This window comes from Canis aureus, chromosome 32 (assembly GCF_053574225.1).
Source record: "Canis aureus isolate CA01 chromosome 32, VMU_Caureus_v.1.0, whole genome shotgun sequence".
Lineage (NCBI taxonomy): Eukaryota > Metazoa > Chordata > Mammalia > Carnivora > Canidae > Canis > Canis aureus.
In genome coordinates, this window is record NC_135642.1 from 14,935,088 (window position 1) to 14,962,967 (window position 27,880).

Consider the following 27,880-nt stretch of genomic DNA (forward strand, 5'->3'; position numbering starts at 1 on the left):
GTTAGAATTCTAGAACTACTACATAGCCAAAAACACTCATTTCATCAATGTTCTGCTTAGATGTGTTCCTGCAAGTTAGAGGTAGCCTGTAGTGAATTTACAAATAAGAAATACAGAGCAGTCTTTTCTCCTTCTGATCATATTCCTCCCAGTTACTTAATATCTGGCCCACCCATAGCCTTGCCAGATGCCTAGCTAGTAAGCCCTTTATTTCCCAGGGTTCATTCATGTCCATACCTGGTAATGTTCCAAGAAAGGGCTCTTATAGTCTCAGTAAGTTGCCTGTCTTCTTCTGGAAGCCTTCATCTAACAGAATCAACGTTGCCCTCTGCACTTAAGTTTGTATTTACTACTCAGTTTTTTCATATTAATAACCTTTCCCATTCACTTATATGCAAAGTTGTTAATAAAAATATTTAGGAAGAGAAGATTCTATGTCATCCTAAGTCCAGCAAGATGTCAACATTGATAGTACTTCTAAAACTTAAGTACATGTAGAATCTCAAGATATTAAGGTTTCAAGGATTGAAGACTAACAAGAAATATAAGTGGTACTTTGATATCACCAAAGTCACTACCTTTTGAGATGTGAATTTCACAAGGTAGACAATTCAAATGATGTATTAAGGCTCAAATTTCAAGGGTGAACTATACCCTTGAAATACTACATTGTACTACATTGTGTTTTCACATTGTATAAAATACTACATTGATTTCACAAAGCTCACCAGGGAAGATGACCCACTGAAAGGATAATTGAGAAGACTTTAATGAAGATACTTGAATTAAAAGTGAATAGGATTAAGGGAAACCAAGTCAGGATGGTGAAATATCTCAGATGTCCAGATCTTTTTTTTTTAAGATATTATTTTATTCATGAGAGACACAGAGAGGCAGAGACATAAGCAGAAGGAGAAGCAGACTCCCTGCAGGAAGCTTGAAGTGGGACTCAATCCCAGGACCCTGGGATTACAACCTAGGCCAAAGGCAGACGCTTAATCACTGAGCCACCTGTCCACATCTTTCTCAATAATAGAAATGTTCTACAGCTACACTAATACCATTGACATTAGCTATATGTGGCTATTGAGCACTTAAAATTGATTAATGAGGGATCCCTGGGTGGCGCAGCAGTTTAGCGCCTGCCTTTGGCCCAGGACGCGATCCTGGAGACCTGGGGTCGAATCCCACGTCGGGCTCCCGGTGCGTGGAGCCTGTTTCTCCCTCTGCCTATGTCTCTGCCTCTCTCTCTCTCTCTCTCTCTGTGTGTGTGTGTGTGATTATCATGAATAAATAAAAAATTTAAAAAATAACATAAAATTGATTGAGAGGTGCCTAGGTGACTTGGTCGGTTAAGCCTCTGACTCTTCATTTCAGCTCAGGTTATGATCTCAGGATCATGGGATTGAGCCCCATGTCAGGCTCACACTCAGTGGGGAATTTGCTGCTTGAGATTCTCTCTCTCCCCCTCTGCCCACTCTCATGTGCTCTCCCAAATACATGTTTTAAAAAATTGATTAATGCAACTAAGTCACTGAATTCTTCATTTTAATCTTAAAGTTTAAATAGCCATATGTGACTAATGGCTGCTATATTGGACAGTGCAGCTCAGGTCTAAGAGAGAGCCATTAGAACTCCTAAGCCTAAAGAGGTAAGGAAGAACAATTACTGGAACCTGGAGTAATGCAGAATTAGGACCATATCTTATTGGAGAGAACTGTAGGACAGGAGCTGTGTAGCCTTTGACAGAGAATGCATCCACTGCTAACTTGTAGATTGGCAGAGGAAACAGAGTATCCTGACCCATTCTTCCTGCCCAACCACCCTTCCTCTGGTGCCTCTGACTGGTAGAATTCACCAGAAACTTGAGGACAAGAAAACTTTTTTATAGTCCATAAGGTCAGCACAGAACATACTATGTTCTCCATACTAAAGGCTAGAGACTAGATCTGGAGCAAAACATTAGCTAACCATGTAGAAAATAAGTTGAGGCATCAAATGTTTGGCTTATTAGCATTATAAATCTAAATAAATATGGAACCAGTGGCGAAAAAAAAGAAAAAAGCCCTATTTTTCAATAAAGTCCAATCAATGTGTCTTACTAAAGCTATCCCAGAGTTCTGCGCTGCACTAAATGGCACAATGCTTTAATCAAACTGTAACTGAGTCCATTTCAGATTTCATACATGAAGAATGAGGTCAAATCATGTCCCTTCAGCTATATTCAACCTTGTATTCTTTTAAGATAGCCTCCTAAAAACAAGGCCTCAAAAATTGGCTAAAAACTCATTACGGGGATCCCTGGGTGGCTCAGCGGTTTAGCGCTTGCCTTTGGCCCAGGGTGTGATCCTGGAGACCCGGGATTGAGTCCCGCATCGGGCTCCTGGCATGGAACCTGCTTCTCCCTCCTCCTGTGTCTCTGCCTCTCTTTCTCTGTGTCTATCATAAATAAATAAATAAATCTTAAAAAAAAAAAAAAAAACTCATTACTGTACCTCTCCACAGAAATCTTTAGTAAAAAGCAAAAGATTTATGTAATATGCAGAGAAACCAGAGTATCAACCTTGCTGTTTTTTTTTTTTTTAAGATTTTATTTATTTATTCATAGAGACACAGAGAGGGGTGGGGCAGAGGAAAGAGCAGGCTCCATGCAGGGAGCCTGGCGTGGGACTCGATCCCTGATCTCCAGGATCACACTCCAGGCTGCAGGCGGCGCTAAACTGCTGTGCCACTGGGGCTGCCTTGAGTATCGACCTTGTATTCTTACCAAGGATCTGTGTTAAACTTTTTCAAAGTAACATCTCAAATCACAAAGCCTGACAGCGGGAAATTTTTCACTTGCCTTAGGCTAAGGGTCATTCTAAATAAATGAATAAACTTAGATGAGGAAAACCAATAAACTAGACACAAAGGAATCCAACCCCCCCCGCCCCCGCCCCAATTCCTACTCTAGGACTGTATTCTCTTCAGATAGGCCTACTTATGCTTTACTTTTGTACCACCTCTGTTATGTTTTAACAACTTCTTTCACTTTCTGCAGTGGATAGCAGTGCTAATGAGAAGAAAAAGGGGAAGGAAGGAGTGGTAATGTCCACAGTCAAATCCTATTTGTGGAAACCTTTAATGTCTATGTTAGTGTGTCCTAAATATATCAAAAGCTCAGTCCGACTCTCCAGCACTTAAGGAAGAAAGGTCTAATGTCACTATATGGGGGTTGAAGTAGGTGCCAAAGGAAAAGCAGTTCCCACCACCTCCAAGGAGCAGGAGCTGTTGCTCTTCAGGAAGGAGGATGCTGGTATGATTGTGTAACATTAATGGCCATGGCACACATGTTGTGTCAATCTGATACTCAGAGCTCAATCCTGTAGTTAAATCAATTACAGTCACTCCAGGAACTGAGGAGGAATGAATCCAGACCCCTCCAACCAGTAGAAGCTTCCCATTGAGCACATGAGCTGTGTGGGAGTACCTTGGAGTAATGGGAGGCTGGATGACTATTGATTCCCAGAGGAATCCACAAGAGCTTGGTTTTAGAAAGAGTACAGAGCTCAGTGGCTCCTCAGAAACACCCAGACCTCCAGCAATAACGGCTCCCCCTTGCCAGCTGCAGGCACTGTGTGAATGCCGACCTTCAGGTGCTTCTCCCTCCACTGGGATACTGACCCAAGCCATTGTCCCCATATGTAGGAAATGCCAGTCACTTAGTACAGGTTCCACCACACTTCGACCCCCATACACAAACAAATATTTCTGATTTTCATAGGACACTTCTGTTGTTGAATGCCGCCAACATGACAACGTGGAATCTTCTGGGCCAGCCTTTTTTACTGTTACATTTAGGTCCTCAGTGCTGTTGTCCTCACTCTTACAAACACCAAGTTGTAGAATTCCCAAGGCTGGAGTTACTGGGGACAGTCTCCCTCCCAGAACCAAAACCTGAGTATCTGAAAGTCTTGTCATGGTGTGATAAAGGCGTCCATCCCACAGGGCTCCGGTCCCACAACTGCATATTTGGTTGCCTTTCCATTCAAAGTCACAAAATCTCGAGAGCAAGTGAAACTTGCTCACTCGGCAATGCCGCCCCTCTTGCTCTCCAAATCCTCCTGTGCTAAGAATAATGCTTGGGCTCAAAAGGACAGAGGCATGCCCATATCTCTTAAGGTTTCGGCCCTGGCTGTCACTAGTGACTACTCTAGCAGGGAAGACTCCTGATGGAGAAGCAGGATCTACTCGAGGAAACACCTCTGAGAGTGGAAACACCGGAGTTTGGGACAGAGTGTCTCCTGTTGAAGCGGCCAGAATGAAATAGTGGGCGCACTTCAGATGCCACTCCTCAAACTCATCAAAAGGTTCAAGATTTTCCACGCGCTGGCATTCTTCTGAGGAGAGAAAGCAGCGATAGAATTCATTCATGTCCATGGCACGACAATCAGTCCAGCCCGCCTGAAGGAAGCGGTGCTGCTGGGCCTCTACGTCGGGAAAGCGGTCCAGACCATGCAGGGGAGAACTGAGCTGCCGAAAATGCTGCTGCATGAACTGGCCAAAGGCATCATGTGGCCTCATCTGCTCGTAGATCACGAACAGGGCATCAGGAAAACGCTGGGCTGCCCAGGCAATGAGGGCCGCGGCATCATTCGGCTCCAGATAGGTCAGCACGGCCTCAGCTAGGAGCAGCGTGGGTGCAGCCGCGTCAAGGCCGGCGGCGGCCAAGGCCTGGTCCAATCGCGGGAGCTGCCGCAGGTCCAGGCCTAGGAGGCGGTAGTCCGCGCCCTCAAAGCACAGCACGGATGCGGGGTCCCTGCTCTGGAAAGGCCCGGTCAACTCGCACAGTTCCGGCGTATCTTGAATCCTCTCCGCTTTGCGTCGGGCCACGTCCGGAAAATCTACTTCCCAGACTGCAGCCCCGGTCAGGCGGCCCTCGGTTTTCAAGCGAAAATACAGCGAATCTGAACCGGCTCCCAGCGATACGACCTGGGCGCGAGGAGCGCCGGGGGCCGCGCACGTCCGTTCCAGGAAGGCGCGCACGCAGTGCCCTACGGCGCGTGCGCGGACGTAGTAGCCGCGGTGGATGAGGGGAGCGCGGCGCGCGGTCCCCGGAACCAGCAACGCGGCAAAGGGGTCGTGCACGTACCCGTGCGCGACCAGGGAACTCTTGCTGAGGGCGCTGCTGTCGTTCGTGCTCTGTACCGCCCCCGACCGACGCTCGCGGCCCCGCGGGCCCATGGCCGAGAAGAGCGTGAGGAGCGGCGGTCCGTCTCCGTGGTGAGCTCTCCTTGGTGCCGGAGTAGCCACCTCGGGGACGTCGGTACGGAAGGAGCACCCCTCCTCCGTGACTTCCCTTCCGCGCGTGTGTGCGTCACTTCCGCGACGTGGGCCCCTCTCCAATCAGAATTGAGGAGGGTGTAGCTTGTGCTAAAATCGATTGTGATTGACATTTGGGGGGGGGATTTTTCTGAGACTTCGTTTTCCGGGAACACAGACCCCCTCCGGCTTATTGTGGGCACCTGGACTGTGTCTGGGAAGCGCCACAAGCCTTTCCATCCGAAGGGAAAATTTAGCCGAGTCCTCTTAGTTGACTCAACTATTGACGGACACCTTTAAGGGTGAGTGTGTGGGGACTGACAACCGGACTTCTTGGACGGCAGGGTCAGCGCTGAGTATTCTGGTGGGACAAAGCAGGATTAGAACCACTGACCTTGGTTGATGGGCAGGGCGAAGAAGGGGTGGCTCCTCAGAGGCTAACCACTAGTAATTACTAATTTATTCAATACTTGCACATTTTAAAAAGAGTCCCATTTAACGGAAAACAAGTCAGTGAGGCCAGGTGCAAAACGAAACTTACAGAGGTTGTGGTTCACCCAGTAAATGTTTCCCCGCATATATATACTGTTAGTTCTCTTGTATTCCCGGCTCTGTGCAAAGCTGACAATAAGTAAAACCTTTATTTTTCAGCTATAAAATGACATTCCCCTCCACCTCCAAAAGTCTGTGACTCTAGGGTACTGTTGAATATATCCATGGAAGAGGGAGATCACAGAAGGGGGGTAATTATTCCCTCTGATAGGGTCTGAGTCTTGTTGGGGGTTTAAAATAAGCATTATGTTGTTTTTGAGTTGCAGGTTTGGAAGTCATCAACAGTAGGAAACCGCTTCCAGAGATATTGAGGAAATTTATAATTTATTAATTGGGATTTGGTGCCTGACTGCAGGGCCTAAGGTGAAGAAGGAAATCAGGATGACTCTAAGTATGGTTATCTTGCAGCAGTCTAGCAGAATGATTAAGAGCAAGAGTTTAGTAGGAGTTCAGCCAATTTGGATTTGGATACTGGAACTCAGAGGTTTGAGTCAGGATAAAGGTTTGATAACTGAAAAGTGTCTTTAGATTTGGCGTTGAAGAGCTCTAAATGATTTCAGAGAGCAATTTCTGTGGAGCAGTAAGGGCAGAATTCATTATTTCAGTGAATGGGAGATAAATAAATGGAGGCAGCCAGTCTAAATTATGCCTTCAAGGAGCTTGGCTTAGAATGAAAGGAGAGACAGGGCAATATGGGAAGAATAAAGAGGAATATGGGTACAAGAAGTGAATTAAAATCTGAAATTTAGTAAGGTGTAGTTCTTACCTGTTAGAGGCATAGATGAGAGTTTATTTCACCTTCCTTTCTAGAAGCTTAGGTGAAACCTCTTGATTGGCTGGGGCAAAAAAATACAAACATCCTGACTTATCTTTTGTATCATCCATTAAAATCAGACACTATAGAGGAAAGATGCTCAGTCTTTCCTGAAATGACTGCAAATGAAATGTCTGCAAGTGCCTTTCTATAAAACTACTTGTTAAGATTTTATCTATTTGAGAGAGAGCAAGTGAGCATGAGCAAGGGGAGGGGCAGAGGAGGAGGGAGAGGGAGAGAGAGAGAGAATCTCTAGTAGATCGCTCTGAGCACTGAGCCCTATGTGGGGCTCAATTCCATGACCCTGAGATCATGACTAGAGCTAAAGACAAAAGTTGGACACAACCTACTGAACCACTCAGGTGCCCCCAAACTGTTTTTCCTTTTTGCCCATTTTAATATCAGGGCAACTTATGTAACCCCTCTCAGTATCAATTTACTGATTTGTTTTGTAGCAGAAGTACTTATTTTGCAAAGTTATTGCAAGAATCAAAGTTAATAGTAAAAGCACTTGTCACTTATCTGGTGGGCTCTGAATGAGAACTGTTTTTATCAACATCATTATCATTAATATGTGAGAACCCAGAGGATTAGGGTGGCTATTCTGAGAAATCACTAAATTTCATTTGGAATTTTATCTTAATTTATAAGCCACTTCAGAGGTGAAGGGAAATTAGGCTTTATTTATCACCAACCATGTGCTAGGCACTGCCCTAGGTCTTAGGGAGGTAGAATAAGCCATAGTCATTGTTCTTCTGAAGATTATAGTCTGGTGAGGAAGAAAGACAAGTAAATCAATGATTGAGATGGGGTGCCTGTGTGGCTCAGTCGGTTAAGCATCAGACTCTTGCTCTCAGTTTAAGTCTTGACCTCAGGGTTGTGATTTAAACCTTGTGTTGGGCTCCATGCTAGGTATGGAGCTTAAAAAAACAAAACAGTGACTGAGATACAATGTGACAAAGTGCTAACTTAAAGGTAGTCACTGAATTATACAGGAGCATAGCAGAGGGGAATTTAAATTACTTGATTAATCTTCATAGCTACTCTGCATTTGTATCCCACTTTTACAAATAAGGAGCTGAAACCATTAGTTTAGTAACTAAGGCCATACAGCTACTAAACGGCAGAATTGGTATAAGGATTAACATGGGTCCATCTGACTCCACTGCTTCTGCTCTTCATTTACATTTTTTAAACAGCTCAAAAATGTAAACTTCTACCCTAAATAGGCTTTATAAATTTCTACTTTTAGAAGTAGTTTTATAGGGGTGCCTGGGTGACTCAGTTGGTTAAACGTCTGCCTTTGGCTCAGGTCCCGATCCCAGGGTTGTGGGATCCAGATCCTGCCAAGGGCCTGGATCCCACTATCCATCCCCAGCTTCACGTGTGAGCTCTCTTGCTCTCTCATAAATAAATAAAACCTAAAAAAAAAAAAAAGTTTTATAAAAGATCTAATAGGTAAGGAATACACCTTACTAAATTTCATATTTTAATTAACTTCTTACCAGTTTGAGGCCTTTTCTTATTTCTAGGTTAGGTTGTTAATTTGCTTTAATAGTATTGAAGGGGCTTTTGCCTTTTTTTCTTTTTTCTTTTGTGTTGTTAAAATTTACTACTTGAGCCAGTTTTATTTTATTGTATTTTTTTCCAGCTTTATTTTTTTTTATAATAAATTTATTTTTTATTGGTGTTCAATTTGCCAACATACAGAATAACACCCAGTGCTCATCCCGCCAAGTGCTCCCCTCAGTGCCCGTCACCCATTCACCCCCACCCCCCGCCCTCCCCTTCCACCACCCCTAGTTCGTTTCCCAGAGTTAGGAGTCTTTATGTTCTGTCTGCCTTTCTGATATTTCCCACACATTTCTTCTCCGTTCCCTTATATTCCCTTTCACTATTATTTATATTCCCCAAATGAATGAGATCATATAATGTTTGTCCTTCTCCGATTGACTTACTTCACTCAGCATAATACCCTCCAGTTGGCTTTTGCCTTTTGAAGAATAAACTGCAAAATTCTGTTTCTTTGTTTTTAGGTCAACATCTGAAAATGTTCACATTTGTTTAAATAGGGGAACCTGAGCTCAGAGCTACATCTACAGTTTATCTTACCAAAATGTGTGGACCTAGAACAAGCTGAAGGAAATTGAAGATCACAGAACTTACTGACTGAAGCACTGTTCATAACAAGAATAACAGTATTTGGAGAAAGACCTTTTTATTCTGCTAAATCATGATGGAAGCAGAAGAACACCAACAGCCATGGAAGACAGCCTTTTACTCAGAATTACCTAAAGTGGTGAGAATTCAACCACAGAATACTGGAGTGGTTGCTAAGTATAAGGATGTCTATGTTTGTTTCCTCAAAGAAAAGTAAATTTTATAGGTAGAATTTGTAAATTTTGTAAACTTTAAAAGTTATATATTACATCTAGTAGGCAGTTTGCCTAGTGCAAATAACAAACATAAGGTACCTGGTATGATGCTATAAATCTAGTGGCTATTTGAGAAATTTTTACTAATTGTATTCTCTTGTTTTAGGAACTTCATGCCCACTTGAATGGATCCATTAGTTCTAATACTATGAAGAAATTGATAGCCAAGAAGCCAGGTCTTAAAATCAATGATCAGATGACTATGATTGATAAGGGAAAGAAAAGAACTTTAGAAGAGTAAGTTTGGGGAGGTTGTGGACATACTTCTTTTATTCTCTATTAGAGTTTTGAGATTGTAAATACTATGTAAGAATCCAGATTTTAGTAGTTAATAGGGTAGCCATCTGGTATGGAGAGTATAACTTAACATATAGCATTTTTTTTCCAGCTGTTAGACCATTGACAGTATTTTTAGTGATTAACATTTTTAAAGTTATTCTATATTAGAATATTCTTTAGAGGTGAAAATGTAGGCTTATTGATTTTTCTCCCTGTTTGCTGCTGTCAACAGGAGGTAGGGGATGTGGCAAAGGGAAATAGTATTTCCCACTTAAAAGTAACGTTTTCTTTTCAGGCATTTGATTATCCTTCCAGATCAGTGTAATTTTTGAAGAACCTATTCTGTAGTTCTTTATAAATATATAATTAGTAGTAGCCTAAAATATATTCATTCAATTTAGTTGGATTTGTCTCCAGTGACAAGTTTTTGATGACTAGAATATATTAAAACTTTTCCTGTTGCAGATGTTTCCAGATGTTTCAGATTATTCATCAGCTTACTACTAGCCCTGAAGATATTCTAATGGTGAGAAATGAAGCAATTTTTAGAGTGGTTTAAAAATTATTAAGTAATTAATAGCCTTCTGTTATTCACATGAAGTTTTGCTTTCATCAAGAGCCTAATGAAAAATATTTTTTCCTTTTTGTGGCAACTGTTTTCAAAACCATTATTGGACATTGCCAAGAGTTAATATCAAGAGACTACATTCATTGTAAAAGATCTGAGAGAAGAACCAAATTCAACATATTCTGTTACATAGAGGATAAAATCTTGTCCTGTTTTCCATATATACCATATCAAATGACATATTTGACCATAGATGGACATTTTTTTGATAAGGCTTTATCTATACTACTTGAGATACTACTTGAGATACTTTTAACTGCCTGGGTAGACAGTGTAAAGAATGAAGTTCAGGAAGTAATTAGAGATTGAATGGTTAATTCCTAGTCCTTCCCTCTGGAGATGAAGGATTAGAGGACACCATTGTGTTCTCTATCTCTCTCTCTCTTTTTTTTAAAGATTTTATTTATGTATTTGAGAAAGTGAGAGGGAGAGAGCATGAGCAGAGGGAGGGGCAGAGGGAAAAGCAGACTTCTTCCTGAGCATAGGTTCCATGCAGGACTCAATGCCTCAATGCGATGCGGGGCTCGGGGTCCATCTTGGGACTCCCAGATCATGACCTAAGCTGAAGGCAAATGCTTAACTGACTGAGCCACTCAGGCCTCCCACCTCTGTGTCTTCCTATCTGAAACTCTGTGATACTAGACTCTGATAAGGATGACTGGCTTCTGTATCATTGTCTGACTAGGGTGGCATTTTAAAATGTACTCTTTGTAACTGGAGAAAAACAGAATCCTATCAGTTTTCATAATCATTAGAAAAAAAATGCACACTGAGGGGGACACTTGATGGGATGAGCACTGGGTGTTATTCTATATGTTGGCAAATTGAACACCAATAAAAATAAATTAAAAAAAAAAAAAGAAAAAAATGCAGAGTAAGAGGTATGACCTTGAGAATTAACTCTTGACTGGTCAAGAAAGAAATTTTCCATCCTGGCTGAGACTGATCCTCATGATAAATATTAAGTAAATTGATCACCTTTTAGAGGAGAGTTGACTTCGAAAGTTTAGTTCAACAAAAGTTGCCCAAGTGCCCATAATGTTCTAGGCACTGTGTTAAAGAGAGTGCCCCCTGAGGAATGTATAGTTAGATTAGAGAAACAGATACATAACCACATAAATCCAACATAATGAGGTAAGCTGTGTGTTAGAGACACACACCGGGATTTATAGGAACTCAAAAGAGGATTGTCTGATTAGCCACTCAATAGATATTGAATGCTGCTAGGAATGTCTCACTTTCTGTTGTTGATTGTAACAGAGTAAAACTGATGAAATCTTGGATTCTGAGAGTTTATCTAGAGCTACAGTAATGTCATGCTCATTATTTAATTCCTTTCAAAGTTGGTAAAAAGCTTTATTAAAATGAGGTAAGGCAAGATGAAATCAGTGGGAGACAAACCATAATTCTAATCATAGGAAACAAACTGAGGGTCACTGAGGGAGAGGGGGGTGAGGGGATGGGGTAATGGGGTGATGGACATTAAGGAGGGCATGTGATGTAAATGAGCACTGGGTATTATATAAGACTGATGAATCACTGACCTCTACCTCTGAAACCAATAATATATCTTAATTAGTTGAATTTAAATAAAAAAATAATTTTTAAAAAATGAGATAAGGAAGGGCCCCTGGGTGGTCAGCTCAGGGTAAGATCTCAAGGTCATGAAATGGAGCGCCCCCCCCCCCACTTTGGCTTATTGGGGAGTCTGCTTGGGGATTCTCTCCCTCTGTCCCTCCCACAACTCAAGCACGATTATATGCGCTTGTGCGCTCATGCATGCTCTCTCAGATAAATACACTTGATTTTAGCCAAAAGGCCAAGAAGCAGTCTCTCTCAAATAAATAAAATCTTTAAATAAAATGGTGGAATTACGATTCCGTGATTTGACTTAGTGGTACTAAAATGAGCAACTTTAAAGCTTTTCTTTTTTTTTTTAAGATTTTATTTATTAGAAAGAGAGAGTAGAATCAGGAGGAGCAGCAGGCAGAGGAAGAGGGAGAAGCAGATTCCATGCTGAGCAGGGAGCCAGATGTGGGGTTCGATCTCAGGACCCTGGGATCATGACCTGAGCCAAAGGCAGACACTTAACCAACTGAGCCAACCAGGCGTCCCAAATGAGCAACTTTAGGTGGTTCAGAAGAATGACATTGAGAATGGAGTTAATAACATTTACATATAATAAGTGAACCTTGTGTGGGAGTAAGCCAAGAGATTGTTTGTTCATAAATGTGAGACCAAGTGTATGGGTCACTTAAGAGTTTAGTCAAGATGACCTGGATGTAATCTCAAAGAGAAAGGATTGGAATGTGCCTGAAATAATAATATTAACTATTGCATTTGCCAGACAGACATCCAAGACTACTTTCTGAGGTGGGTATTTTTATTGTTCCCTTTTTGCAGATGAAAAAAACCCCTGAGGCTTAAATTGATTCCATGTAACTTGTTCGGGTCACTTACAGGGAGAGTAAGTGGCAGAATTGATGATCTTTGGGCTCTGATTCCAGAGCCCATGTTCTTTCTCGTTCAAGAGATGCAGTCTTACCATCCTTTGAGTAAGCAGAAACTTAACTAATTGTGGATGTACTCTGTCTGAAGAAGGAACTCAAATAACAGTTGTCCTCAGTACCACTTGCTGCATGGAGCAGAAAGGCCTAATCTGGCAGACATGATTGGGAACCCCAAGAAGTGTTTGGACATGAGTAGGAATGATACCACAGGCTTCACCATGCCTACATAAATCGTCCCACTGCTCTCATTCCATACTTGCCAGCGGCTTCTGTTGTTCTGTTTGGTTTCACTGGTAGCTCAAGAAACCAAGAAAAAGGGTACCTTGGATAGTAGCTGTGGTTTTATTAGTCACTAAGGACGGCCATTTCATACCTTCATTTCACCCTCATTGTCACTGCATAACATAACAAATAGGCTTCTGCATTAGCCACATATGAGCTGGTAACTACAGTTCCTTGGCCTGCGTAGATGAGGCCTACACTCTGGTGGTAGCATTGGCAGCAACATGGAGTTTGCAGTGCCATGGGGTCCGGTGCCTGTGATGATGGTACAGAAGCTGCAGGGTCTTGCTCTATAGTGGAGGAAGCAATAGTGTCTTGCTTGGTCCAAGAGTATCACATGATTTTGAATGCTCTTGTGTTGACCTGAGCTGTGTAGTCTCTGAGGCTGATTTTCCAGAACTGTTGGTGAATTTTAACTTAGTATAATTATAATAAATTCCTTTTTGGCTTTAGTTAAATGTACACATACATGCACATGCACACATACACACACACATTCCAGATGAAGCCCAGACCTTGGATTACAATGAATACACCAAAGTAGGGATCCCTGAGTGGCGCAGCGGTTTGGCGCCTGCCTTTGGCCCAGGGCGCGATCCTGGAGACCCAGGATCGAATCCCACATCGGGCTCCCGGTGCATGGAGCCTGCTTCTCCCTCTGCCTGTGTCTCTGCCTCTCTTTCTCTCTGTAACTATCATAAATAAATAAAAATTAAAAAAAAAAAAAAAAAGAATACACCAAAGTAGTGCTGCCTTGTTAGGTAGGCACTGCCTACACAATCAGCCAACCCTTGTTCTTTTACCAGGACACTGCACTTGCATGCCCATGTACATGTAGTCAAAACAGATTAAGATTAGGATGCCAACTACAGGGACTAACTAGGGCTGGTTGTCACAGCATTACCAACCTGGTCCTTTTTTCTTCTAGATTTGATTTTCTTTTTCTTTCTTTTTTTTTTTTTTTAGGATGGATGGCAGAGAAGGAAAACATGCTTTCATCCTTTTAATACCATTGACCCTAGTCATTTAGTTATTTTTGGATTTTTTAAATTTGTACTAAATTGGATACCATTTTACTCCTATTTATCACCCATTTCCTTTGCCAAAGAGAAATTTTTTCTTAGCACTTCTGGGGAAAATTTCACCCTGCCTGAAGAAACTCTTGAAAAGTACAATTTTCATTTGCAAATAACTTGAATAAGAACCTTAAGCCATGACTTTAAATGGTACATCAGTAATGCCTAATTGTTTTAGCTACTTGCTTCCTTATGTACTTTCCTAGTACTACACACTCATAAGTAATTTTAGTTTTGCCTCATTTCTCTGTTTTATCAGCTGCTGTTATGAATACTAGGAAATGGAGAAATGGCTAAAAGGAGAAAATAGAAATAAAAAGTACATGTGATGTGCAGATTTGGATTTAATGTGAGAATGAGGGTTGTGATGGGAGTTCTTGGAAGTGTTATAGTCCCCTCACAGTCTGCAACAGGGATATGACAAAGCAGGCCATCTTAGCCATGTGAGAGACTTGCAATATATTTTGCAAATGAAATAGAGCTGTAGCATTTGGCATTTTCATTGGGACCTTAACACCAACATTATCAATATTGTGTCCATTGCCTTAATTATCAGGTCACAAAAGATGTCATTAAAGAATTTGCAGATGATGGTGTCAAGTACCTGGAACTACGGAGCACACCCAGAAGAGAAAATGCTACAGGTAGGATTTAATTACTTCTCAGCAAATATACCTTTTTCCTCTATGCTTTGATGATTCATGTGTTTATAAGTTGAGAATATGAAGCACTTACTTTTACAGTATTACAGACTCAACAGTCCAAATCTTCTGATGTACATTATGAGTGAGTGAGTTACTAAGTTTAAAAATCAGGTCAGAGATTATCTGTTTAAGGGAATTAAAAGGCCTTCAAAAATTTTGTTGGTTCTTGTTTGTTTTTCTCACTCTGAGAAAAGGATCCTTGCTTCTTAATTGGAGGCTACATTGTCTTACTTGGAGGCTACTTCTTGCATCAAGAGCACATGTGAGACAGTTCCACCAAATAGATGCTGAATCATGTTTTATGAAAATCACAGAAATGAAAGTTTTTCAGTCACTTCTCAGAGACTGATAGTGTCTTAGGTCAGGAGCAACCAGCAAGGTGGTAAAACCTCTCTGGATGGAGATAAGTGGATCTAGATATGGTCTGAAGAAATTTCCTGGGACCCTCTTTTCATAAGGACAGCATCGAGATATTTTGTAGTGTCAGTCCCTCTTTGTCCTTTGTCTGTGACCTGAAGAGGCCCTGCTGGTTCATTGTGAACCCTGACATGTGCAGCCCAGTCATTCAGGGGATAAAATTTTTAAAACTACATAGAGTTAAGTGTTGAAATGGGATAAACAGAAGATTCTTACCATGCATTTTTAAATTGCAGGATCAGTTCCAAGTTGTGGTGAGGATAGTGAAAAGAAGGAGAGAAGAAACTTGCCATTTACTAGAGCTCGTTTGCCCTTTGAATGGAGATTCAAAGAGGGATGCTAACCTGATATGCAACTATAGGGGAATGGTTAAATAAGGGTTAATGGAAGGCAGCCTCAGTGGCCTCGTGGTTTAGCTGCCTTTGGCCTGGGCCTGATCCTGGAGACCAGGGATTGAGTCCCCTGTCGGGCTCCCTGCATGGAGCCTGCTTCTCCCTCTGCCTCTCTGTCTCTCTCGTGAATAAATAAATCTTAAAAAAAAAGGGGGGGTGGTTAATGGAATATTGGGCAACCATTAAAAATATTTGCAAAGACACTATAGACTTGGGGATAACACTCAGAATACAGTGTTAAATGACTGAACAGGATACATATATATACCTAGTAGCACCTCATCTATTCAAAAAAATATATGTGTATACTTAGAAAAAGACAGTGGTTATCTCTGAGTGGTGGGATTATAGGTTACTCATTTTTTTCTTTATAATTTTCTGTGTTATTAGAGATTTTTCCACCTAAAGTAAGCATTTTATGATTGGGGGATAAGAGTGTTTTAGAGGAGGTTGCTCTGGAAAGTGCTCTTTCAGAGCTCCCCAGAAGAAGAAGACTTGTGCACCTAAAATTGGAAGAATTGCTCTAGTACCCTTGGACAGGAAACACTGAGCCTGACCAGTATTGAAGAGGCAGGAACCCAAGAAGGGATTTCTTTTCTGGACAGCAGGAAAACATTCTGCTAATAGGGAAAAATGATTTGCTTTTGTCTTTGTTTTTTTAAGGACAGGCCTTAGAAAAAGGCTTATTGTTCTTGTTTTATTAGAGCGAACATTTCAGATTTTTATAGCAGTTTGTGAGAATAGTTTTCTTGTTTGTTGGTTTTTTAGGCTTTTTTATTTTCTTAAGTAGGCTCCACACTGAACATAGGGCTTGAACTCATGGTCTTGAGATCAAGAGTCACATGCTCTACCGACTGAGCCAGTAGTTTTATGTCTGTTGAATCTAATAATAATTTTTAAGTGGGCTTATATTTTCTTTTTTTTTTTCTGCTTTCTAGTACTTCATTTTAAAAAGTTTTCAAAAGCACAATTAGCATTTATGAGAATGTACCCATAGGGCCATGTTTTAACTTATCTTTGATTATGCTCTTGTCACAGCATAAAATAAAAATGTAATTGTTCATAGAGGGATGCTACTGTTGAAGGATGAAATAACTGATGATCTCTTTATAAATATTTTCTTTATGTCCTTTCCAGGAATGACTAAAAAGACTTATGTGGAATCTGTACTTGAGGGTATAAAACAGTCCAAACAAGAAAACATAGACATTGATGTTAGGTAAGAAGCATTGTACCTTAGAAAAAGTAGAATGTGAAAATGTTATTATTTTGATCATAAGTAAAATAGATTTTTATAAGTCAAACAATAACTGATTCTTATCTTAGAAAAACAGAGTGAAGAACTCTGTTGCTTATAGTTGAGAATGCAATTCTAAATTTACCATGTGGCAATAAAATTCTGAGTACTGTTGCTCTAGAGAAGTACAGCTTCCCATTGCTCTTCAGCCAAAATCCAGACTTCTTATTGTGGCCTACAAGGCCCCATGTAATCTGGCTGCCTCTCTGACTTCAGCAGCTTTATGTAGACCACTTGTCATTGTTATATACTGGTTTGCTCTCTCTTCCTCAAACAGGCCAGGAGTGTCCCACCTCAGCACCTTTGTACTTCCTGTTACTTTTGCCTTGAACACACTTCTACCATATCCTTGCATGGCTAGCTTTTCATTATTTTTTTTTTTTTTTAATTTTATTTATTTATTCATGATAGTCACAGAGAGAGAGAGAGAGAGAGGCAGAGACACAGGCAGAGGGAGAAGCAGGCTCCATGCACCGGGAGCCCGACGTGGGATTCGATCCCGGGTCTCCAGGATCGCGCCCTGGGCCAAAGGCAGGCGCCAAACCGCTGCGCCACCCAGGGATCCCCTCATTATTATTTTTTTAAGATTTATTTATTGATTCATGAGAGACAGAGAGAGAGAGGCAGAGACATAGGCAGAGGGAGAAGCAGGCTCCGTGCAGGGACTCTGGGATCATGCCCTGAGCCAAAGTCAGATAGATGCTCAACCGTTGAGTCACCCGGGCATCCCAAGCTTTTCGTTATTGAGTTCTCAATTTGCCTTTTGCTTCCTCAGAGGGGCCTTCCTTGACCACCTTATCTAAAGTGCCCCCATCCCACTAAATCCTCTAGTAATCCTTTTATTTCCTTTGTGGCACTCTTCTTAACAAGGTCAGAAACTATCTTGTTTTATTTGTGTGTACATATCCACTCGAGTAAAAATTCATGAGGCCAAGAACCTTATCTTTTGTTTTCCACTACCCCCCCAGTACTTAGAAGTGATATATAATCAGGACTCAGTAAGTCCTTGAAGGAAGAAAGCTACCTGTGAGGTTTCTGGCTATAAAATCTCTCCATATTAAGCTTAACTAGACTAACACTCATATCCCTCTCAAAAAAAAAAAAAGCAGGCAAAAGACTAGAGAATTCAGAAAAGAACACTTACAGATGACCAGTAAGTGTACAGGGAACTATTTAATCTCACTAATCAGATTATTTTTTTTTAAGATTTGTTTATTTGAGGGAGGGTGTGTGTGTGTGTGTGTGTGTGCGCGCGTGCAGGGGTGGGGGAGAGGCAAAAGTAGAAGGAATGAGAGAATCTCAAGCAGACTGCCTGCTAAGCATGGAGCCTGACGTGGGGCTTGATCTCACAACTCTCAGATCATGACCTGAATTGAAATCAAGAGTTGGACACTCAACTGACAGCCACCCAGGCACCCATAATCAGATAATTTTAAAAAGAAATATTACAATGCCATTTCAGTAGCCCCCCCCAAAAAAAGGGTAATAACCACTATTTGTGAACTTACACATTGCTAGTAAGCATATTTTAAAAACCTCTTTTTTTTAAAATATTTTATTTATCTATTTGAGACAGAGTGAGCAAGCAAGAGAGCATGCAGAGAGAGAGCAGGAGCAGAGCGGGGAGGAAGAAGCAGACTTCCCACTGAGCAGGGAGCCCGATGCAGGGTTTGATCCCTGGACTCTGGATCATGACCTGAGGTGACAACAGGTGCTTATCTGACTGAGGCATCCAGGTGCCCCTAAATAAAAATTTCTTTAAACAGCAGTATGTGGGGCGCCTGGATGGCTCAGATGGCTAAGTGTCTGCCTTTGGCTCAGGTTGTGATCTCCAGGTCCTGGGATCCAGCCTTGTGTCAGGCTCCCAGCTCAATGGGGAGTTTGCTTCTCCTCCCTCTTTCTCTCCCCCTGCTCATGCTCTCTCTTTTCTCTCTCTCTCTCTGTGTATCCCTCTGTCTCCAATGAATAAATAAAATCTTTTTTAAAAAATAAAAATAAAAAGCAGTATGTATTAAGATGTATAAAGATGTTTCCCTCTGACCCAGTACTCCCATTTCTAGAGATGTATCCTAAGGAAATAAATTGATTTTGTGTAGGATTCTTTATTGTAGTGTTATTTATTTATTTATTTATTTATTTATTTATTTATTTATTTGAGAGAACATGAGAGAGAGACGAGCTGGGGCGGGGGTACAGAGAGAGAAGTAGACCCCCTGCTGAACAGGGAGCCCAGATACTGGGCCATTCCCAGGACCCTGGGATCAAGGCAGATGCTTAACTGACTGAGCCACCCAGGAGCCCTGTAGTGTTATTTATAACAAAAAGTGGAAAACATCCTAAAACATTTAGCAATCAGAGGACAGTTACATTATGTTATGTTCCGATGATTTATATTGTTTTCTAACATTATTTAATGGCAGGAGAAATTGTTAAGTTAAAAAAGACTGCATTTATATATAGTTGTTCCAAAATTTGTAAATAAATAAATGCTGGAGGAATTTTGTGTGTGTGTAAAAAAATAAGTTAATAAATGCTGGGATGCCTGGGTGGCTCTGTGGTTGAACGTCTGCCTTCAGCTCAGGTTAATCCCAGGACACGGGATTGAGTCCCATATCAGGTTCCCCACAGGGAGCCTGCTTCTCCCCCTGCCTATGTCTCTGCCTATCTCTCTGTGTCTCTCATGAATAAATAAATAAAAATCTTCTTTTAAAATTTTTTTAAAAATTAGTAAATGCTGGATGAAAAATATGCAATATTAACGGGAGTTCATTTTTGTCTTCCGATCTACATTTATGACCTAAGTCAGGTAAATACGCCTGGTTTACTTCTTTAACATTTTTTATGCAGACAGTCTGTTATGCACTGTGGTTTCAGATGTGCAATAATGTGTACAATGGTTTATTCCCAAGTATGCCTTAAGCAGAACAAATTTTTTTTTCTATATAGTTCCTTGCCTTAATAAATATGTAATATAAATTTAAGCAAACTTCTATTTTGTATATTTGTAAACTACAAAATAAAAAATGAACATTTTGTGGAGTTTGTATTTTGCATACTCAAGGTGAGAATTAAGTTTTAAATAAACCTATAATATTTTATCTGAAAAAAAAAAATACCCAGGCATCTGGGTATTAGATGCCTTGTAGAATTCCAGCTAACCTGAAGAATGACTTTGTATCAGCTATTGGATATGTGTTAAAAAAATAATATTACCAATTTTTAACACTTGATTAAATAATGGATCTTAGCCTCCTGATGAAAGAACACACCACCACTTAAGTTATACTCTTGCTAAAAAATCGAATCTGATCAAGCCTCTAGACCAGATCCAATTTTCAGTTTATAGATATCAAGGGAGAAACAGATTAACAACAAGAATTCACTCAGAAAAATGAATATTGTGAGAAACTTTTTAGAACAAAGGACCTGGTTTCTTCAATAAATGAGTTCAAGAACAGTGGAGGGTTGCAGAGAAGAGGAAAGATAGGGCATGGAGGGAGTGCTAGATTAAAAGAGACTTGGGATGCATTGACCAACACAATGCATGGACCTTAGTTGAACTCTGAATCAAACAAACTGAACAACAAATACAAGAAAAAAATGTGAAACATTTAAGAATTTGAATACTAACTAGATGTTTGGTGCTATTTAGGAATTTATGTGTCATGCCCTCTGGCAAAGTAAGCTGTCCTATCACTCAGGCTGTATTTCTACTAAGGAACTTTTACATGCAGACTGCCATATCTCTCTGGCCGTATTTTTTCATCTGGGCTATATTTGTTTTCAACTCTATTTTTCTTATTTTAAAGGTATTTGATAGCAATTGACAGAAGAGGTGGCCCTTCAGTAGCCAAGGAGACTGTTAAACTTGCTGAAGAGTTCTTCCTCTCTACTGACAATACAGTTCTTGGCCTTGACCTCAGTGGAGACCCTACTGTAAGCTGTTTTTCCTAAATACATTTTAATTCTGAAAGGTAGAATCAGTTTGTTGGGTAAGGATGAGCTTGGGGCATCCTGGATTCTCCAGAGGTCCAGCAGACTCTCTGTGTGGATGAAGACCTATTCATAACTAAAATCTTTTTTATAAAAAGCATAGAGACACCTGGGTGGCTCAGTTGGTTAAGCATCTCCCTTCACTCTGTCATGATCTCAGGGCCCTGGGATAGAGCCCCATGTTAGGCTCCCTGGTCAAAGGGGCATCTGCTTCCCGCCACTCACCCCCACTCACACGCTCTCTCTCTCTCTCAAATAAACTTTTAAAAATTAAAAAAAAAGACCCATCCTGCCCTGGGTAGCCCAGAATGTCTGTAGCAGCTATTCTCAGCCAGGGTTCCGTGAAAGAATTAAGCACTCTAAAAAAAGAAAAAAGTAAGATTTGCATGAGAGGAGATAAATTAATTCATTACATAGGATTCATGTTTAATATTTAATTATGGCTTGGCCTTAATTATCTCATAGAACCTCCAATTGAGAAAGGCTGGCCTAGAGCTTCTTGAATGTCAGATTAAAGGACAGTGTCTCACTGTCAGACTTGTGGCACTATTGACACTGTGGGCCAAATAATTTTTTGTCCTGGGAGGATGTCCTATCTATTGCAGGATGTTTAGTAGCATCCCAGTCTTCTCTACCCACTAGATACTAGTAGCACCCTCCTAGTTGTAACAACCAAAAATGTTTCTAGATACTGCCAAATGTCCCCTGGTGAGGTATACAGAATTGACCATGATTGAAAATCACTGGATTTTAGAGAGTCCCACAAAATGGGTTTTTATGTCTTTGTCTAAACCAGGACTATTTTGCTCTTGTTTCATTCATCCATTTGGTAGAAGCTTTCTTTGCTGTAATCATACAAGTTCCTGAATCAAGCAAGTTCTCCTTAGCACTAGATAATCTAGATTTTCTTGCAAAAATAAAATTTGGCAACCTCTATATCTAGTGTGGCCGATTGATTTCAGGTTCACTGATACATGACTTTATGTGACTTAACATTCTTGAGGTCAGGGATTGTGTCTTTGCCAGCTTAGTATTCCCTAAAGCATCTAACACGTTGTAGGTGCTTTATAAATGAAATTTTGAAATGAATCAATCTGCTTTTTTCTTGCTATTATTTTATTCCTTTGTTTATTGACACAGTACATAATTCTTCAGTTTGCCCAGAATTCTCATGCATCTTCATTTTAACTTTTATCTTCAAGGTAGGACAGGCAAAAGACTTCTTGGAACCTCTTTTAGAAGCTAAGAAAGCAGGCCTCAAGTTGGCATTGCATCTTTCAGAGGTAAATAATATCGTAAAATTAGGCTGAGGATAGATTACAATGAAAATAATAATCATTTGTAAATGGCTAAAAGTAATCGTGGAGATTAAAATAAAGTAGAAGAGGAGGAAAGTATAAATATTTTTATATGTAAATTATAATGGGTATAATGGGAATGCCTAAAAAAAAAAAGGAAGGCCAGTGGCTTAGTGGGTTAGTGTCTGCCTTCAGCTCAGGGTGTGATCCTGAGGTCCTGGGGTTGAGTCCCACATTGAGCTCCTGCAGGGAGCCTGCCTCTCCCTCTCTCTATGTCTATACTGCCTCTCTTTCTGTGTCTCTCATGAATAAATAAATTAATCTTAAAAAAATAAATGTAAATGATAATGACAGAGGTATGACTTGCATTAGTACCTTATGTTACTGTTTTTGTTTTTGTCATTCCTGAGGGTAGCTATTGACTCATGCTACAGCTGTGTCATTAAAACAGCTATTGACATCTTACTGAAGAAAATGCATAAGTTTTCATCATCAGTCTTGTCATTGGCAAGCTGACACTAAGAAAAGCAGCAGTTCATCTCACTTGTCCTCATAAGGGACCTGAATGTATCACATGCACTGGCAAGAAAGGAAGTAGCTCATCATTATTTTATAAGGCTCATCAGAAGATCAGGTGCCCGTCATTGGGCCCCAGCTCCTTGGCAACATGAGCATAGTGACATAATGTACAGATAATGGCTGGAGAACAGTCACTTTCTTAAGCACATCCCTGTGAGTCAAACAAGGGAGTCAACTGCACTTTCCCCCATTTTACAAATGGATTTACTTTATACCACAGTACTTCTACCTATTCGTTTCGTTTCTTTCTTTTCTTTTCTTTTCTTTTCTTCTCTTTTTTCCTTTTCTTTTTTCCTTTTCTTTTCTTCTTTTCTTTTCTTTCTTTTTTTTTCTTTTCTTTTCTTTTTTCTTTTCTTTTCTTTTTTCTTTCTTTTTTTTCTTTTCTTCTTTCTTCATACAAAAACCTGTACCTGATTAATGTGTACAGCTTGATGAGTTTGGAGTTTAATGTCTCAAGTACAGGAAATAATACTTAAGCTACTTACCTCACAGTGTTATTTATGAGTATTAGATGCAGTAATATATAAGGGTTGATTAGCATCATGATTTAAAGATTAAGGAAAAAATTGGAGCTTCCTGTCAATACTGATGTTTTTCATGTCTATAAGCAAAGAGTCAATAATCTGGTGGCAGAACTTAAATCTAGAGTCTGTGTTTCCACACTCTGATCAAAAAGATCTGTCACTTACAGGACATCCTCTAGTTAACCTAACTGATGTCTGATTGAAGCTGTTGGTCAATAAAATGAAACAGCCAGCATGTGTTACTGTGACCAGTTATCTGTAGTTTTTGTGCACAGCATCATAACCTTCTCTTTACCTTACTTTGTTGCTTTTCTTTTTCTTTTTTCTTTTTTAAAGACTTTATTCATGAGAGATACAGAGAGAGAGAGAGAGAGGCAGAGACACAGACAGAGGGAGAAGCAGGCTCCCTGCAAGGAGCCCGATGTGGGACTCGATCCCAGACCCCAGGATCACACCCTGAGCCAAAGGCAGACGTTAAACCACTGAGCCACCCAGGCATCCCCACTTTTCTTTTTCTTTTTTCTTTGTCTATTTTTTCTTTAGAAAATTTTAAAATTTTCTTTATTCTGTTGCTTTTCTTGTTTGATCCATTGGATGTAAAATATTTCATTTCAACATGTTATGGTCATTTGTCTTATAGGCTATCTAGTAGATAAAGAGTACAGCTAGACCTGTTCATGGTAGTTGTATATTAGTATATAGCTAGCTGTGTCAAAATAAAACATGAGTGGGGTGCTTGGGTGGCTCAATTGGTTAAGCGTCTGACTTGATTTCCACTCAAGTCGTGATTGCAGGGTCATGAGATCAAGCCCCATGTGGGTTCTGCTCCAAGCCTGCTTGAGTTCTTTCCTTCCCCCTGTGCTCCACTACCCACTCACACTTGTACTCATGTTCTCTGTCATATAAATAAATAAAATCCTTAAAAAAATAAGTAAAAAATAAAACATGAGCATACTACACAGAGAATCTGGGCCCTGGAGTCAGAGCTCCATGACCTTAGGCAACTTAAAAAAAAAAAAAATAAACAACAACTTTATGTTTTAACTACAAAAGTTAGGTATATTTGAAAAAAATCTAAGTGTAGAAAAGTGTAATGAAGGAGGAAAAAAATAAAAACTGAAAGGTCTTTCTCATTGCATTTCTGCTCCTGAGTTGATCTTGTTGCTTTTTCTGAACTTTAATTTCTTCATCTTAGTACTTTACAAGATTCTTGTGAGATTTAAAGGAGAATTTATGTCTCCTTAAAAGGCACAAAGCAGGTCTAAAAGTGTTTATCATTATTATTACTATTGTTAACTCTAATTATTATCATTGAAATGAATCTAGAAGAATATTGGGAAATGAATGGGAAAATAATGGCCAAGAAGAGAGCTGGGAAGGTATAGGTAGTTCAGCTTTCCAGAATGTCTGCATTATCTTCTTTGTGAGAAACAAAGTAGCTAGTTACAGAAAAATAGTACCATTTAAGAACTGCTAAAAGAGGTTATTGATCCCCTCTCTCTCCTTTTTTTGAGATTCCAAACCAAAAAAAAGAAACACAAGTACTTCTGGATCTGCTTCCTGACAGAATTGGGCATGGGACATTTCTCAGCTCCTCTGAGGAAGGATCCCTTGAGCTGGTAGACTTTGTGAGGCAACATCAGATACCACTGGGTAAGGCTTAGGGCTTCAGGTCCTCCTGATAACACTCTGTACAATGGTCCCCAGTCACCTGGTTGCAACATGTATGCAGAGAAGTACCGTTCTAAATATAGGTCATGTAGAAATTAAAAGTGGCATGGTACATGTGCTTCCTGAGCCTTATTTAATTAACAGGAAGTTTTAGCTTCCATTAGAATATAAACCCATGAAAGCAGGGCCCTTGTCTGTCTTGTTCACTGCTACATTCCCCAGTTCTTAGAGCTCAATAATTATTATATTGAAGGAATAAGGGTCATCTAGTATTTTAAAATGACTAACCAAATTAATATGTATTATAAAAATGTGTGACATTTACTTAAAAATTAAGAATTATGGAAGATTCCAAGACATATTTTTAAATGTATGTTGACTATTACCACTTATGTGTCTACATGTATATCTCTGGAGCTGCTTTTAATTAACAACACATATTTATGGAGTAGCTATGCCAGTCACACTGTTCAAATTACTGGGAATAGAGCAGTAAACAAAACAGGCAAGGTTTCTTTCTCAAGGAATTTATATTCTGGCTAGGTAAGAGAGACCGTAAACAGTTACACAGGAAAATGTCAGTGTTAAGCTCTTTAAAGAAAATTAAACAGTTTGATATAATAGTGATGAGATAATCGCTTTTCAGTTGGATGGTCAGGGAAGGCCTTACTTATGTGGAGGGAAAAAAGCAGTTGACTGAAAACCATTTTACTGAATGATCAATTTGCTGAGTTTATAATTTTCAAAAAATTTGTGTGGGTATGTGTTTTTTAATTACAGAGTTTTCAGCAATTCATAATGAGATTTTTTTTCTTTTTACTAAGGACATTTTTAACACCCCCAGAAGTTGAGAAAATGGAAGCCACTTGCATAGTGATCTTAGTGTGGTGGCCCAGCTCTGTGCCCAGCAGTGTGGGGACAGGCTGCCATCCCTTGGACAGAATGACCCTGTGTTGAGCCTGCCTTATCATAGTGAACAAACGCCATCAATCAAGTCAGTGAAGTTATTTCTGCTCTGGTTGGGGAGCCAAGTATAATGTGTCAAGGCAGGAATTTGTTAATAATAGAAGTCATTCTTGAGATGAACTTACTTGGAGCAGACCATAAATAGATGATTATCTGAGTAAAGGTGTTTTTAAGGGTTTTCTTTAAGTCCATTTCTGCTCTTGGCTTTTTATAATACTGTAGCCCTCAAGCAGTGCTACCATTTTGTTTTAGCCTCCACTATAAGACCAGGAAAAAGTGCAGTAATCCACTGGGTGACAGGCATTAAGGAGGGCACTGTTGTCAAATTGAATTTAAATTAAAAAAAGAAAGAAAAAGCGCAGTAATCCTTCAAAACTTCCTTCATAATTCTTCCCTGCTTTCTCCATGGTGAGTGGCTTATAACATTCCTCTTTCCTCTCCATTTTGGTAAAAGAAAGGGAAAAGTACATAGTGGGAAGAGGATATTAATTTCCTACCTGGTGTAGTTGCTGCCAAAAGTCGTAGCACATACTTCCTGTACAAATTGAACTACAAATTTTCACACATAAGGTGTGTGAAATTAGCAAACCTTGGAAAAATTTCTCATGTATCTACTTGGTGAACACTGATGAACGAGTCTATTAATCTGCTTTTAATAAGAGACTTTTTCCTCCTTTCATCTAGAACTCTGTTTGACCTCAAACATCAAAAGTCAGACAGTTCGATCTTATGACCAGCATCATTTCGGATTCTGGTACAGGATTGCCCATCCTTCTGTGATCTGTGTAAGGTGTACACATCACTTATATGAAGTACTTTGCTTTTTCAGTCCACTGTTGCATAAAGTCAGACATTCACTACTAGCTAATTGTCTTGCATTTCTCAGGGTGCTGCCCAAGTAGAGGAGTGAGAGAGGATCAGGGCATGAGAGGCTTCAGAGGGCCAGAGTGACTCAGATTTGGCGATACGGATGAAGGTCCTGGGCAGTACCCAGAGGAATATAAAAAAATACTGAGCCCAGTACCCATCCTTAAGATCCTGTTTTATTTGATCTGGTGTGAGTCCTGTAGACAGATACATTTTTTTTTAATTTTTTTTTTTTTTTTTTAATTTATGATAGTCACAGAGAGAGAGAGAGAGGCAGAGACACAGGCAGAGGGAGAAGCAGGCTCCATGCACCGGGAGCCCGACGTGGGATTCGATCCCGGGTCTTCAGGATCGCGCCCTGGGCCAAAGGCAGGCGCCAAACCGCTGCGCCACCCAGGGATCCCTAGACAGATACATTTTAAAAGCTTCCTAGTGATTTTAATAGGCAGCCATGGCTGAAAGCCACTGCTCTGGATTTTCTGGGTTTTGTTTTAAAAAGGATAAAGAGGCCTATTTAGTTATAGATATGCATGGATACATTTATAGGCCTGTTTAGACTCTTAAAAGAAGCATGGTAAATAGGAAAATAGATTCTAAACATAAGTTACTGTTTTCTAAAAAGTCGTTTCCTTGTTCATTAAATTTTTTTTTTTTTTTTTGCAGACCGATGATAAGGGTGTTTTTGCAACACACCTTTCTCAAGAGTACCAACTGGCAGCTGAAACATTTAACTTGACCCAGACTCAGGTGTGGGATCTGTCTTATGAATCCATCAACTACATCTTTGCTTCTGACAGCACCAGGTCTGAACTGAGGAGGAAGTGGAATCATCTAAAACCCAGAGTGTTGTATTTTTAAGCTGCAATGACATGAACTACTTTTGAGTATGTGTTGCAACCAAGATCTTCCCACTGTATCTCACTTAGTTAACTGTCTACCTTTGAAGCACACCAGCCAGGTACCATGGGCACCCTCACCAGCCCTTTACTCGTGGCTGGTGCTCAGTAAATATTTAAATTGACTGGCAGGCTCCGAGGTCTTACAGTGCTTACTTCCATGCTGCTTCCTAAAAGGGGAGTTGAAGGGGCTGGCTCCTAACTGAACTCCCCATTCTACCAGAGATTTGACTTAACTAATCCCTTTCCATTAGTAATCATAAAACTTCAGGAAAATCAAAGGAGTTTCTCATCAAGAAGAGTTTTGGAGTAACTAGTCTAAAGATGAGGAGAAGGGAAAATAGATTGCCACCAAAACCTTTAAGCCTTGTAGCTTGTGACAACAGCATTCTGTATTGT

General features: G+C 40.2%; 2 protein-coding genes and 1 pseudogene across 6 annotated transcripts; 1 reads left to right on the plus strand and 2 right to left on the minus strand.

Annotated features, from left to right (window-relative positions):
- Positions 1-1,531: 1,531 nt before the first annotated feature.
- On the minus strand, positions 1,532-5,347 carry LCMT2 (leucine carboxyl methyltransferase 2). Its single transcript, XM_077880863.1, has one exon. It carries the CDS (start codon positions 5,221-5,223, stop codon positions 3,160-3,162), a length of 2,064 nt encoding a protein of 687 aa, XP_077736989.1. The 5' UTR covers positions 5,224-5,347; the 3' UTR covers positions 1,532-3,159.
- Positions 2,475-2,559, minus strand: LOC144303678 (U5 spliceosomal RNA; annotated as a pseudogene).
- MAPDA (N6-Methyl-AMP deaminase) lies at positions 5,051-27,606 on the plus strand. Of its 5 annotated transcripts, none has more exons than XM_077880871.1 (11): positions 5,051-5,262; positions 8,704-8,966; positions 9,209-9,339; positions 9,847-9,907; positions 14,434-14,521; positions 16,528-16,609; positions 20,497-20,623; positions 21,883-21,963; positions 24,596-24,734; positions 26,403-26,503; positions 27,249-27,606. In XM_077880871.1, exons 2-11 carry the CDS (start codon positions 8,901-8,903, stop codon positions 27,441-27,443), a joined length of 1,071 nt encoding a protein of 356 aa, XP_077736997.1. In that variant the 5' UTR covers positions 5,051-5,262; positions 8,704-8,900; the 3' UTR covers positions 27,444-27,606. The 5 variants fall into 5 exon arrangements, with proteins under 5 accessions (XP_077736997.1, XP_077736999.1, XP_077737000.1 ...); XM_077880873.1 differs by having other exon boundaries at positions 8,740-8,966; XM_077880874.1 differs by lacking the exon at positions 5,051-5,262 and adding an exon at positions 5,292-5,603 and having other exon boundaries at positions 26,403-26,508.
- Positions 27,607-27,880: the final 274 nt, after the last annotated feature.

Coding starts and splice junctions, on each gene's coding strand:
- LCMT2 (XM_077880863.1), bottom strand. CDS start 5,223: ATGGGCCCGCGGGGCCGCGAGCGTCGGTCGGGGGCGGTACAGAGCACG.
- MAPDA (XM_077880871.1), top strand. CDS start 8,901: ATGATGGAAGCAGAAGAACACCAACAGCCATGGAAGACAGCCTTTTAC. Junction 8,967..9,208: donor ACTCAGAATTACCTAAAGTG/GTGAGAATTCAA, acceptor CTCTTGTTTTAG/GAACTTCATGCCCACTTGAA. Junction 9,340..9,846: donor AAGAAAAGAACTTTAGAAGA/GTAAGTTTGGGG, acceptor TTCCTGTTGCAG/ATGTTTCCAGATGTTTCAGA.